The following is a 13,075-nucleotide window of genomic DNA, read 5'->3' as shown; positions in this document are numbered from 1 at the left end:
AGAAACACCTCAAGTGGGTTTGCAGACTTACAGCCAGGCAATCAGGACACAGATGTTGTGTGTTTTCTATTTATCTTTTTTAATGATTTCCCTCTAAAAGTCTATTCACTTGCCAAGAGCTGGCCCTGCATCCAAATCAACATTCCGAGATGGCGTCCCCTGGCATTATGTCGAAAGATGATGTCGACGAAGCGATCCTAACCGATATCGCCAGAGCTTGCAACACATCAATCAAAGACATTGAGGATGTATATGAGTGTACTCCTTCACAAATTCGTATGATACAGGAGATCAGACCGGAAGTATACCAGTTTGTCCTCTCATTTGGTCCTTCCGCGAGCGTTGAACGATTCTCCGAAGCGCTTCGACGCGTAGTCGATCTGAATGCAATCCTGCGCACGAGGTTTGCAATATGTCGTCTAGGAACGCTTCAAGTCGTTCTAGGGGCAGATGAAATTCCAATACACCATTCGGGTGATATGGAACAGTATCTACAGGATAGCAGAACTGAGGGCCTTTGGATTGGAGTACCGCTATTTCGCGCGAGGTTTATCGGCACGAAGTTTGTCGCCACAATACATCACGCAATCATGGATTACTGGTCATGGTTCACTTTGTTCAATGTCGACTTGGCAGCTGCGTATTACCAACTCGAACCACCGACCCGCGTACCATTCAAAGATTTCGTTGCTCATTGTAAGAGTATAGACGACTCTGAAGCCAAGGTCTTCTGGGCAGCTAGATTCAGAGGTCATCCGGCATGTTTCCCAGACTTTGGATCAGGAGGTTCAGGGGAGGTTCGAAAGGCTGCAACACGAAAAGTATCCCTTGGACGAACTGTGAGTGGAGCAGTTCTTGCTCAGATGCCGTACTTTATCGAGGCGTCGTGGGCCATTACGTCGAGCATTTACACGGGCAATGACAGCGTTGCTTACGGTTATCTACTTTCGGGACGCTCGTCCTCCTCAAACGGGCTTCGGAATACTCTGGGGCCTACAGTCATAGAAGTTCCGATCCAAGTTGACCTGAAACGCAACATGAGCGTGGAGCAATTGATCAAAGAGCGAGCTCTGTCGCTTCGGCAACTTCAAGCAAACCCTGCCGTACAATGCGGTATACACAAGATTATCGCGGCCAGCACAGCGTCAAAACATGCTGCAGCATACCGAACGTTACTGAATATCCTGCCTGAGCTACCGGCTGCGGGTGAAAGCGAGGATATCAAGTTGGAATGCATGACGTCGATTGAAGCACCGTTTCCCTTACATTTAATTTTCAACATAAACGGCGACGGCTTCACGATTGATCCTAGATTCGACCCTCAAGCTATATCTGAGACTCAGTTGAATCATGCCCTGAATCAGTTTGAGCATGTCCTGCAACTACTGATAGAATCGCCGACAAAGACGAAGTTGAGTAGCTTAAAGTTATTGAACCCTCACGATCATCAACGTATATCATCATGGAATAGAGGTACTCCTCAACAATCGGCAGCGTCCATCCAGCAAGCATTTCGTGTCCAAGTTCGAGAACATCCTGACGCTCCCGCAGTAGAGGACGGCGACATGAGAATGGAATACGGCATGCTGGATCGAATGTCCGATCGGCTTGCTCATGACCTGCGAGCAAGAGGTGTCTCGCGAAATGTTGCAGTGGCCATGATATTTGAAAAGTCTCTGTGGGCCACGGTCGCGATGCTCGGAATCCTGAAAGCTGGTGGTGTATGCGTGCCAATTGATGAGAAAGACGATCTTAGCGACAGGACAGCGGTATGCTCCCGAGTAAATGCGAAACTTGTTTTGGTATCATCCACACAACATCCCAAGTCCGTTGGTGTTGGGTCAGACATCTTCATTGTCAATCACGACACCATTGGGTCGACGAAAACGAGCAACCCCGTTCCAAATGATACGAGTTGTCAGGATGATAACGCCTTTACTCTGCTTACCGCGGATGCTGGGACAGAATTACGAGCGGTGATGCTTCAACACGGAAACTTGACAGTTTCCTTGGTAAGCCAAGCCCAAAGACTTGGCTGGCAGCAAGGTTGCCGTATGCTACATCGTACATCTTATGCGTCCAGCTGGAGCATTTTTGAGGTCCTCGGAATGCTACTATCCGGGGGCTGTGTCTGCGTTCACTCTAAGCCAGGTGACGAAATGAATCTATCGAGAGCCATTGAGGGTTCTGAGTCAAATTGGACGATACTCTCGTCAAGTGAGCTCTGTACCGTAGCACCGAGCAGCACGCCTTCTCTAGAAAACGTATTGTGTATTGGCGAAAGGCCTATTCCGACCAAAGTATCAACAATGTGGACTAAGGCCGTACGGCTCTTCCGCGGTTGGGGAACAAGTGAAACATCTTTCATAAGTACCGTTCTAGATGTTCCACCCAGTTCGCCAGATACAACATGCGTTGGGTTACCCGCCGGCTGCTCTGTTTGGATAGTAAATTCTCAGAACATCCATGACCTCGCTCCAATCGGCAGCATTGGTGAGCTTCTAGTTGCCGGCCCTGGTGTAGCCAAAGGATATTTGGCAGACGAGGCGAAAACGGCGGCCTCATTTGTCGCAGCACCAGCTTGGGCGGCTTCGTTCTCACTTGAAGACGCAAGAATGTATCGTACGGGGCTTCTCGGCCGATACGATACTGACGGCAATATCTGTTTGGTAGGACGTCGAAGCAATCGTGTCCAGATCAAAGGTCGCGGCACACAACTCGAAGATATCGAGAGAGTACTTCTCAACTGTGATAGATTGAGTGACATCGCTATCTTGACGCAGATCTCAGCTGGCCGGACTCAAATTGTGGCTGTCGTTTGCCTGGCTGACTCTGTCTTACCATCTAAGTCAATATTAGGCCCGATATCTGAAACTTGCAAAAGTGTTGTCACGCGGGATATCAGTACTGTCAAAAATTACGCGAAATCCAAGTTACCCTCTGATATAGTTCCTACTGTATGGATTGCGGTAGAAAGTCTACCTAGAACAGACTCTCAGGCTCTTGATCGGGGTAGTATTCGAGATTGGGTAAAGTCAACAGGGCTCAAACATCTAGTATAGAGGTTCGTGCTTCTCACAAAGCTTAATTAATCTGCATACAGCTCCACCAATAAAACTCCAATAGCTCAGTTATCAACATTGGCAACCCTGTAAAGCCCCATGCCAACTATAGAATGTAACAAAACCTATGATTCAACCTCGTAGCAAATCAAAGGAACAGAGGCAATATTTACGCATGCAGCCACAACTTGCGTCAACGTCAACGTGTGAAGGTATCATCCAAGGAAGCGGCTGCAAGGAGTAGAACAAAAACCCTTGCTTACACCATGCTCTTGATTGGGACTTCGCAATCGGATCACTCGGCGGAGGAACACCGACCCGGTGAGCACCGGGCAATTCAAAATGTCACCCGCCACCAAAGGTAATCCCAGCTATTCTACTACTGAACCATGTGCCGTCCCTGCCGCATTGTGTCATGCTTACTGACCATCTGCTTCAGAAGGCAACGCGTTCGACCTCCGCACTGGACCCTTCATACGCTACCTTTGGACGCGGCTGAGATTGAGGCGTCTGACCCAAAGTTTTGACAGGTGTGGTAAATTTTCCATCAACGGCGATATGTGTAACCGATACCATTCTTTTCTTGTCTCTGACGACCACCATCGAAATGTGCCACCATCGGAGGTCTCTGGCAAGGGTCAGCAGGGTGGCTTGTTTTGAGTCCAAGTGGCTGCATATCGGGCAAACTACTAATAATCCCTGCCCTTCATACCATAGCATGAGGGGAAACAAACCGGGAAATAGAAAACACTGCGCCACTGTGAAAACTAACGGGGGAGCCACTTCGTAGCTAAGATGGTTTCTCGGTCGTGACTCGTGAGCTCTCGGGACATATGACTGAACCCCGATATTTTCGAGCTGTTGTTAGATTGGTTTTGAATGCTTGACTCAGGTGGGAAACGTCAATTGTCTTGGCACGTATGTTTCGACCAAATTAGTATCGAAGGATTAGAAAGAAGGCTTGGCCCCCAGAACCGATGATTGCCAGCACTCATTGCCATACACCCCTGGAATTACGGAACACTTCCGTTTCTTCCTCCGGCAAAGATTAGCCATATATGACTGTATCTGGAACAGGCAGCACCCGCCGGGGAGGGAGCCTCGTGTTGTGAACCATCGGGACAGGCATTCCTGCAGGATACCGTGCAGAATGTTGCGTACTCATCAAGTTACACCACACCCTCGAGGCAAAACACTTTGTAAGGCTCAGGCATTCCACATCGAATGATTAAATCAATACTATTTGTAGCCTACCAATTGCCGTACAAAACGTATCTGCACGTGCCGTATACCCTTATCTTCGACGCAACAAGCAAGCCCTCGGCCGAATCCGAGCAAGATGGAGGAGGCATTTGTTATTTCACTTGTCAAGAGAACCGGGGTTAATTCGATAACCCCACCTTATATTAGCCGTCCGCCGAGCCTTACTAAGATTACTATTTCTTTGCGTCGAGAAGGATTGCAGGAATAATCTTACCCACCTGCTGGTTCGAGATACGGCTGACCAGGAAATTCACGATGGGGGCCAGACATTCAACGTGGTAGGCCAGATAATTCAACCAGAATGGTGTCTACCGGGACTTTCCTGCCGATTTATTTAGCCCTCACTTGCTATCGACGTGAGACGTATAGTAAATGCTCCTAAATCCTTGACAGCCTATCACTGTTTATCACCAGTCTTAGTGATTATCTGTACCACGATTTATATAGCGAGGCTTATTCCACACTATACCTGCTTTTCAGCTGCGTCAAAGGAAGTTATCATTCCAATGCCGCCTAGTCAGGAATCTCGCGAGCGACGTCGACGCCAGAATCGCGAATCACAGCAACGCCGAAGTATGATTCATACCCCAGTCCGAACGGGTATGAATTCCCGCAGCTAACAGCTCTTGATTCACACAGGGGAACGTCAAAAACAACCATCCAGTGCTAGTGTCAGTAACGGTTTGGACGCATTGACTGGACGGGCGCTCACCGCTGAAGACGGGGCACTCAGTACGCCACTGATTGGCCTTCCTCCATCACCTCCTTATCCCGAGTATTTACAGAAATCACAACCCCAAGTAGAGTACGTTGTTCAAGATCCCCAATATTGGCCACAGCAGCAACAGCCCAAGGACCATGGAGATTCTTCTTGGCCACTAATGGACCTCGACTTCACAATTACCCCGAGCGATCAAGACAGACACTTGAAGGAAGACGGCCACGATGGCATGTTCAATACCAACGGGCTGCGCCCCAGAGTCGATAGTATAGTGTCACCACCAGCATTCCCATACCAAAGCCCTGCATCAGGCTCGAGTGTAAGCAATCAGAGGATGAGCAGCAGCAACCAACCCAACCGAGCTTCCTCGCAAGTAAACCGAGACCAGTCAGCAGCTGAGTTAAATCAGAGGGTATGTTTCTACTCTCTACTCACACAAGTCCCATTGCCAACAGCATTGCCGTGACTTCGGTATATGTCTTGTCGGTAGGCTAATTTCGACTACTAGGACTTCGATATGAATCGGCCATCTGCCTGCCCTGGAGGGAGTTCAACAGTTGGCCAGGATGGTGAAGCAACTTCACCAGCGGAAAAGGCAATCAAGGAGGTCCAGGTGCTATACAAGTTGGGCGTAAAAGCAGGATTCCTAAAACGAAATGACCGAGTACGAAACTACCTCTCAACGATGAGGCGGACATATCACAAGATGCCCTATTTGCGGGACGAGACTTATGACAGTTCAAGTTACAGCGACAGTTCGTGTGATGGAGACTCCGGGTATTAAACGGTTTGAAATATAGGTTTGGATGGTCCCACCATTGAAGATGGAAACCCCCAGGTAATCCAGTCCACGGCATGAAGTTGAGTAGAAACTACAGGAACGTCCTGAACGTTAGACTCATGGTAGATATATTAGAAACTAGCGGACTTTTATGTATGTATGTATGTATGTATGTAACGTCAAAAAGAGCAGGTTCTCTGCTTCACCAGCATGTGCATGCCACGTTGTGAGACACGTTTGTTGATGAGTTTGTGCTTCAGACTGTCAACATGCACAATTAATAGGAAGCAATTTCCAGCGCATAATGCCGGTATCACGATGATTTCTGCCCGCAGAGTCTCCCTCGTTTTCCTGTCACAATGTCGTATTCCAGTTACCGGGAGGTGCTGTGTGCCCTGTGTTTGCAGATCATCTCAAACTAAAACACCTCCTCTGCCGGCTGCGTATGGTGCAACCTCCATGTTCCTTTGACTTGAGCCCGAGTAATAGCGTTACCTCCGAACAGTAGAGTTACATTGATCCACCAGGTGACGCTTATTGCATTCAATGTTGGGTAACCAGCCATCCTCCAATCGGAAGAATCTTCAGCGTGAAGGTAACTTGGCGTGCCTATGTATTGGCCACAGCATAGGCGCCGCAGCACGCATGAGACGGGACGGTTTCAAAAGCACGAAATTTTCCGCTGACAGTACAAGGTCCTTGAGTCTATAGTTCATGATTTGCGGATAATTGAATCACTCTGACCCCAGGGTTGGGCAGAAAGCAGCTCTACACGCCTAACCCTTCAATTCATAGTCGCTGACAATACCGCTCAGAATTATCGTTTACGTACACTATTGATGCATGCTGACCGGAAAGCAATCTCACTATAGCTCATAAAAACTGCGGTTGAAACGCATGTCAGCGTTACACCGCTTGCGGGGTTTCAAGGTGCAGGGCTCTTCAGGTTGTGACATTCGGTCTGGTTCCGGTCAGCACATCTGGGATCGAATGCAGTAGAGGATTCCTCCAAGGTTTTGTATCGAAGCCGGCAACTCGAAACCCTTGCTTGTGCGGATAGCCTTATTCGTAATTGAGGAGCGATATCAAGAGTCGGAACAATTTGGTGAGATCGGCACCTGACAGCCAGGCATCTCAGTTTGAACGGCTACTGCGCGGCTCTAAGCCCCATGCAGTTAGCTGACGTATGCAATAGCAGGGTTTTGAGTTCTCTTCCCCATGGAATGTACATATTTACGATTGGATAGGTGGTGGGTTGCGCCTATACTTGAAGCTGACAATAGTAGCACCGACCCGGAATGTTTTATGCCGCCGCGCCGGATCTGCGGTTATTTTGCACAGAGACTGGCCCAATAAATAGAAGAAATGCAAATACGAGGGAAGTGGGAACTAATGCGAGAATCTAGCTTTGGTGCTCGTCCCACGTAGCTCCCAAGCAGGCATCCGGCAGCGAAAATTAGCAATACAGAGACGACACCAATTACGGAAAATGGGAGTATTCAAGTACTACAAACGTGCAGGAAACCCTAAACCCTAAACAGTACAAACGAAAGCTGATTGACCTAGTCGAAGTTTCCATTCTAAAATATATTACACAGTCAGGCATTGTAGCCGACATTTGTAGCGTTCGATATTGTGCGTATCTCCAAACAAAACAGTGAAGCTTCACCAGTAGCCATTGCACAACACTTTACTCCCGCACACAGCCAAATATAACGCCTAACCCTTGACAAACCCCTAAACGAGATATGGTGCAGATATCAGAGGGAATGGGCTATTAGGAGCCACCTCGATAGTTCTCAAGTTCGTGAAACGAAGCACTCTTCTTCTTCCGGCGGAACAAAAGACCAAAAGTCGCTATATGCAACACTTTGGCCCATAACGGCCGGTCATCAGATTGTTTGCTAGCTGTGATCTCGGTCACACCATCTGCCGCCAAGTGGACGCGGGAGCTCCTGGGCAACGCTCGACCCGGATGCCAAACATTCCAAATAACGGAATTTATTAGCATAGCGCTAGCCTCGAATATGTAAAAGTATACTTCGTAGCGTAAAAGAGGACTCAGAGCCCTCAACTTATCCAGGTCAGTAATATCAATTGCCGTGTTTCCTACGTGCTCAACGAGGCGGTAGAGGCAACGGATAAAAATGAGTGCCATGCTTGTGTATAGCACCGCGAGCATGGTAGTGACATTCTTAGCGTGCAACTTGGCTTTGCTACAGCGAAAGTGGAAAGTCCCAGCAAGGGCGACGAAAATGAGAATGACGACAATCTGGATCACGATCGCAGCGATTATCAAATGGCCTCCCATCTTTTGCTGTGATTCATCCGACGACGGATTAGAGTTCAGGGCTACACCAACGGCGTTCAGAACTTCAACCAATGCCATCAAGCCGCCAAAGGTAGCCAACACCCTCCCGGGGGGCATGGGTGCGTAATAGGGAACATAGTATAGCACTCGGCCGAGGACATGATAGTTGGCAAGCTCAAGAAGGGGACTAAGAAACCGAGGTCTGGTATCAGTTACGAGCTCAACTGCATCTCGACATTGGGACGTAGTACTCACGGGCAGACAAATATGAAAACTTGGCTCAGAATATAGATGATGAGGTTTCGGTCGCTGTAGATGTAGTTCTCGTTCGTTGATGCGTATTCTCGCAGAGCGTACCCGGCAGTGAATAACACGGCGCACAGCGGATGCAGTCCGACAAGCTTGATGCTGTGGTATTTACTACTCTCGTAGGTCAGCCAAAGTCATGTATTTTCGTGAGGCACCCCACAACGCCAACAGGAAACGTACGCGCATTGCCAAATGTGCGCGATGGCAGAGAGACCAAAGGCAATAGTGAAGAAAATAGGTGCTGCCTGATTAGGCGTATAGACAAAGAGACTTCCGAGAACTTGAATGTATTAGCATCGCTGACCGAACGCAAAATGCACCTGCTGACTGAGACGTTGGATTCAAGAAGGTTGCTTACCAGGTTCGCCGCTCGACATTTTGGATATGAACCGCTAGGCTCTCGATTTAGCCTAGGAATCTAGATTCTTCGCGCAGGACCAGCTGAATGCATTTTTCGACGAAGAATCCATGTTTTTACGGAATCATCTATGCCTCTGTTGAGGGGAGTTTATCTTGACACGACCTGACCAAGCTTACGTTCTCCGTGACGGCAGCTTCCTCATGATTGGCTGGGCGATGACGTTGGGTGCTACCGCGCTAGTCCCAAAGAAGATAATGAAATTGCCAAGACGCTAAGGCTTTGGTTGCCGAGCGTTTGACTTTAAATCCTTCCGAATCCCTGCTTGATGGCGTTTAAAGTGGGGCCAGACGCTCGAATTGAATCAGATAAATGAGCAGTCAGCTTATCATTTTGGAAACAATTCTATGAGTCGTCTACTCAAAAAATGACCACCTATGGCTTCTCATATACCCCGATTCTCCCCCACCCCCTATTCAATAAAGATCTTTCCGTCTGCTAGATCTGTCTCGCCTGTCTTGCGCGTCATCAATGCCTCCGACAAGTGGTTGCCCATCAACTCTGCTGTTAAATGATACAGACTACTTTACTACCTCCGCTTGGAGAATTTCATTGGAAGCCCCTCATTGGGCTTGGGGTCAAACACGTTGTTCATTTGTAGAACTGTAACCCAACTGCTGTCACACAGCGCCGCGTCCAGCCGGTCTTCCGTTTCTTTGCGTCCTTCTCCAACCAGGGGAACCACGTCTATTCGATGCCTCCGCAGCAATGTCAACATGACAGCCGTGAACTCCACTTGGGCCATTTTCTGTCCTGGACAAACTCGGGGTCCCATGGCCCATGGGATCCATGTTCCTTTGGGTGGGTGGTAGATCCGCTGAGCCTCGTTGGGCTGATTGATCCACCTTGAAGGGCGGAACGCGTACTCGTCAGCAATATTGTCCGGATCTGGCTTGTAGAAGGGCGGATCAGATGCCCTATTAATATCTCTCCATATCGGGAGAAGGTGAACCGCCACCGAGTTGACGTAAATCCGTGTGTTAGCTGGCAATTGGACACTGCCAGTTTCCGTGCGGACGACTTGTGGCGATGCAGTTTCCCGATGTACATGGCACACTGGGCTGTATAGTCGTAAAGTTTCAAACATAAATGCCATCGTGCGTGTGGCTCGAGGGAAGATGGCCGAATACTCCATGTAACTTGGCTGATCATTTGCTGGTGTGATTTCATCCACCTCTTCGAGTAGCCAGTCTTGCCACGCGGGGTATCGTGCCAAGAGGACTGTGGCGTAGGTCAACAATGTTGCGGTTGTCTCGAAGCCTGCGGCCGTAAAAATGAACAGGTTGCTAATCATCTCTGCCTCTGTTAAAGGTTGACCCGAGTCCTTGCCTTCTTCCGAGGCATCTAGTAACTTGACCATGATGTTGTTCATTGAGGTCGACTCTTCTCCCCTAGCTCGAGAAGTTCGCTCCTGATCCAATATTGACTTGCTGCGCTTTTCCACTTCCATCTTTGCATGCCCAATAGACGTCATTTTCTGGTGTCCTGATAACCACTCGGGCCATTGTACGAGAAGCCAAGTCGGTAGTAAACCGAATCCTGCTATACTCGTTACGACGGTGGTAAGGGATTTAATATGCGACATTCTGTAGCCTGGTTCTGGCTTTTGTTCTTTATCATCTTGCCAGGCTACTGTTCTACCCATTCCAGCAGTAAGAAGAACGTGAATGGTAATCTTCTTTAGCATATCGAATAAGTGACGTGTTTCAGTAGGCGCCGTGCCATCTGTAGATGCTTCTATCTCGCCCAGTAATCCGTCAGCCTGTTCAATGGATTCCTCAAAAACAGTTTTGGATATGCGTTCGTCGATGACACTGGACACAATTCTTCGATGTCTCGTCCATTGGTCCCCGTTTGTCGTCAACACATTCGGACCGTATTGCCCAAGAGCAAACTCTAGCGAGTGTGGAACTTCAAAATCTCGATGACGGAGCAGAATATCTTGAACTGCTACAGGATCCGCTGTCCAGAGCTCGAGGTGGCCAAATCCGGCGAGTAGAAATGACATTCCCTTCTCTTTTCCACGACTCGTTGCGAACTGTTCAAACGGTCGCAATTTCTCGTGAAATTCCCAGCCAAAAATTGTGATCGCTAATCGACTCCATAGTCGTCGTGGGAGGATCTGTTGAAGTCGGCGTCTTCCGAGCGGAGCTAAGATCAACCAAAGCAGCTGAGTATGATCAACAGGGACAATAATCATGGGCAGCCCAATCGTCCAGCCATTTATCATGTTCCGCACGAGGTTGTTGAGGAACTGCGACAAGTAGATCAACACCACAGCAGCAATGGCTATTGTAGCATAGGCCATGCCGAGATGTTTAGGTAAATAATTTGGGGCAAAGTGTGTGTCGGCTAGGATACTTTGGTACTCGGCTCGTCGGAGCCGCAGATCAAGATACGTAATGGAGAACGAGAGAAAACAAATTGGACCAAAGATTCACGTAGATACTGTTCTAGAATTCTATGAGATAACGGTAAACTACGCTGAATAAAACTTGCCCAGCCACCCTAGGATGCAACTGGTCGTTGATATGTCTGCTGCGCTACCTGGGATACCTAGTTTTTCCGATATCACTCGAACGAAGGAAGTCGGCAGCATCATACGACCCTAAATTGTTCACTTATATGCATCGTCGCAGGATGACTAAATGCGACTAATGCGATGACACGCCACAGCCGCGTCTGACGTCCTGCCTTGTATGTGTGCTGACAGTGACAATGACAATGGCAATCAATTCTCTACAGACATTGCAAGCCTGGATGACCAGGTGGGTCAATATTGGAGGAGGGTAATAACCAATGTAAGAAACGAACTCATTTACCTGTCAGATACCGTAAATAAAGCACTTTACCATAAGTGTAATTGATCGTACAGCTCTAGGAGCGGCTGTACCACTAACAAGGCGAGAAAGCTGTCCAAGAAGAAGAGTGTGTGTCCCTGTACTGCCTTAGTATGTGTCTATATAGCTGTAGTATCAAACTATGCAGTAATTGACCTCGCTCGGCATTCTAAGGACCAGGCTAACGCAACGACTACGACTGTTTTCCGCAATCACAACTCCTACTTCCTTAATTTTTCGCAGACATATTACAGGTCTTCAAACAAAGCAAAAATGCCTCATGCGTTGCTGATTCGAGAGAAGAAGCCCAAGGCCGGTAGTGCTCCCTACTATCCTCTACAGTTGAAAGCTGTACCGAAACCCACGCCCGGACCAAATGAAGTTCTTGTCAAGATTGAGGCAGCTGGCTTGAATCACCGCGACGTATTCATCCGTCAGAACCTTTATCCAAATATATCGTTCAAGGCACCTCTTCTGTCTGACGGCTATGGGAAAGTTGTTGAAGAGGGTCCTGGATGCACGGCCGGCCTCTTGCATAAACCTGTGTTGCTGACACCATGCCGAGGATGGGCCGCAAGTCCAGACGGACCAGAAGACTGGACCAAGTTCAGCACGATGGGTGGCACGGAGCCGCATATTCATTTGGGAGCTGCGCAGAACTACGTCGTTGTTGAAGAGTCTGAGGTTGAGGAGTGCCCGGAGCACCTAACTGCTCTAGAAGGAGCTGCAATTCCATCCTGTGGATTGACTGCCTGGCGAGCTCTCGTTGTCAAGTCACAAAATGCCAAGCAGGGGGCCAATATTCTCATCACCGGAATTGGCGGAGGTGTTGCTCTTCAAGCTCTCCAGATTGCTCTGGAGCTGGGGTGCAACGTCTACGTGACATCTGGCTCGACGGAAAAGATTACCAAGGCCACACAGCTGGGAGCTAAAGGCGGTGTTCTATACACCAAAGACGATTGGCCCAAGAAGCTAAGCCAGATACTCCCTGAAGAACGGCCCTACCTAGATGCGGTGATTGATGGCGCTGGTGGGGATATTGTGGTAAAGGTGACGCCTATCCTGAAGCCGGGAGGAATTATTTCTAGCTACGGGATGACACTAGGTCCACTGATGGACTGGCCCATGCAAGCCGTTCTGAAGAACATTGAGCTACGCGGCAGTACACTGGGTTCCAGAACGGAATTCACAGATATGGTCAAGTTCATTGGGGAGAAGAAAATACGCCCCATTGTCAGTCGAAGTGTCAAAGGTCTGGATTGTGTAGATGCTATTGAAGGGTTGTTTGAAGAGATGAAAGCAGGGAAACAGTTTGGCAAGCTGGTCATTGAGGTGTAGTTAGGTTGTAAAAGTTGATATTTGATGACAGT

The 13,075-nt window shown here is 48.6% G+C and overlaps 4 protein-coding genes across 4 annotated transcripts; 2 read left to right on the top strand and 2 right to left on the bottom strand.

Annotated features, from left to right (window-relative positions):
- Positions 1-149: 149 nt before the first annotated feature.
- On the top strand, positions 150-3,062 carry VFPPC_05829 (HC-toxin synthetase protein; the record flags this gene model as incomplete). Its single annotated transcript, XM_018284958.2, has 1 exon — positions 150-3,062. The coding sequence occupies one exon, from the start codon at positions 150-152 to the stop codon at positions 3,060-3,062; it is 2,913 nt and encodes a 970-aa protein (XP_018141889.2).
- A 4,542-nt stretch (positions 3,063-7,604) lies between these two features.
- Positions 7,605-8,824, bottom strand: VFPPC_05827 (RTA1 domain-containing protein; the record flags this gene model as incomplete). The annotated part of the gene is made up of 4 exons (XM_018284957.1): positions 7,605-8,325; positions 8,394-8,558; positions 8,628-8,727; positions 8,806-8,824. The coding sequence occupies 4 exons, from the start codon at positions 8,822-8,824 to the stop codon at positions 7,605-7,607; spliced, it is 1,005 nt and encodes a 334-aa protein (XP_018141888.1).
- Positions 8,825-9,394: 570 nt separating this feature from the next.
- VFPPC_05826 (cytochrome P450 monooxygenase) lies at positions 9,395-11,173 on the bottom strand (the record flags this gene model as incomplete). Its single annotated transcript, XM_018284956.1, has 1 exon — positions 9,395-11,173. The coding sequence occupies one exon, from the start codon at positions 11,171-11,173 to the stop codon at positions 9,395-9,397; it is 1,779 nt and encodes a 592-aa protein (XP_018141887.1).
- An 805-nt stretch (positions 11,174-11,978) lies between these two features.
- Positions 11,979-13,043, top strand: VFPPC_05825 (oxidoreductase; the record flags this gene model as incomplete). Its single annotated transcript, XM_018284955.1, has 1 exon — positions 11,979-13,043. One exon carries the CDS (start codon positions 11,979-11,981, stop codon positions 13,041-13,043), a length of 1,065 nt encoding a protein of 354 aa, XP_018141886.1.
- Positions 13,044-13,075: the final 32 nt, after the last annotated feature.

Source organism: Pochonia chlamydosporia, chromosome 5, assembly GCF_001653235.2.
Source record: "Pochonia chlamydosporia 170 chromosome 5, whole genome shotgun sequence".
Taxonomy (NCBI): Eukaryota; Fungi; Ascomycota; class Sordariomycetes; order Hypocreales; family Clavicipitaceae; genus Pochonia; species Pochonia chlamydosporia.
The sequence above is the reverse complement of the archived record's forward strand: the minus strand, read 5'-3'. Positions and strand labels throughout refer to the sequence as shown.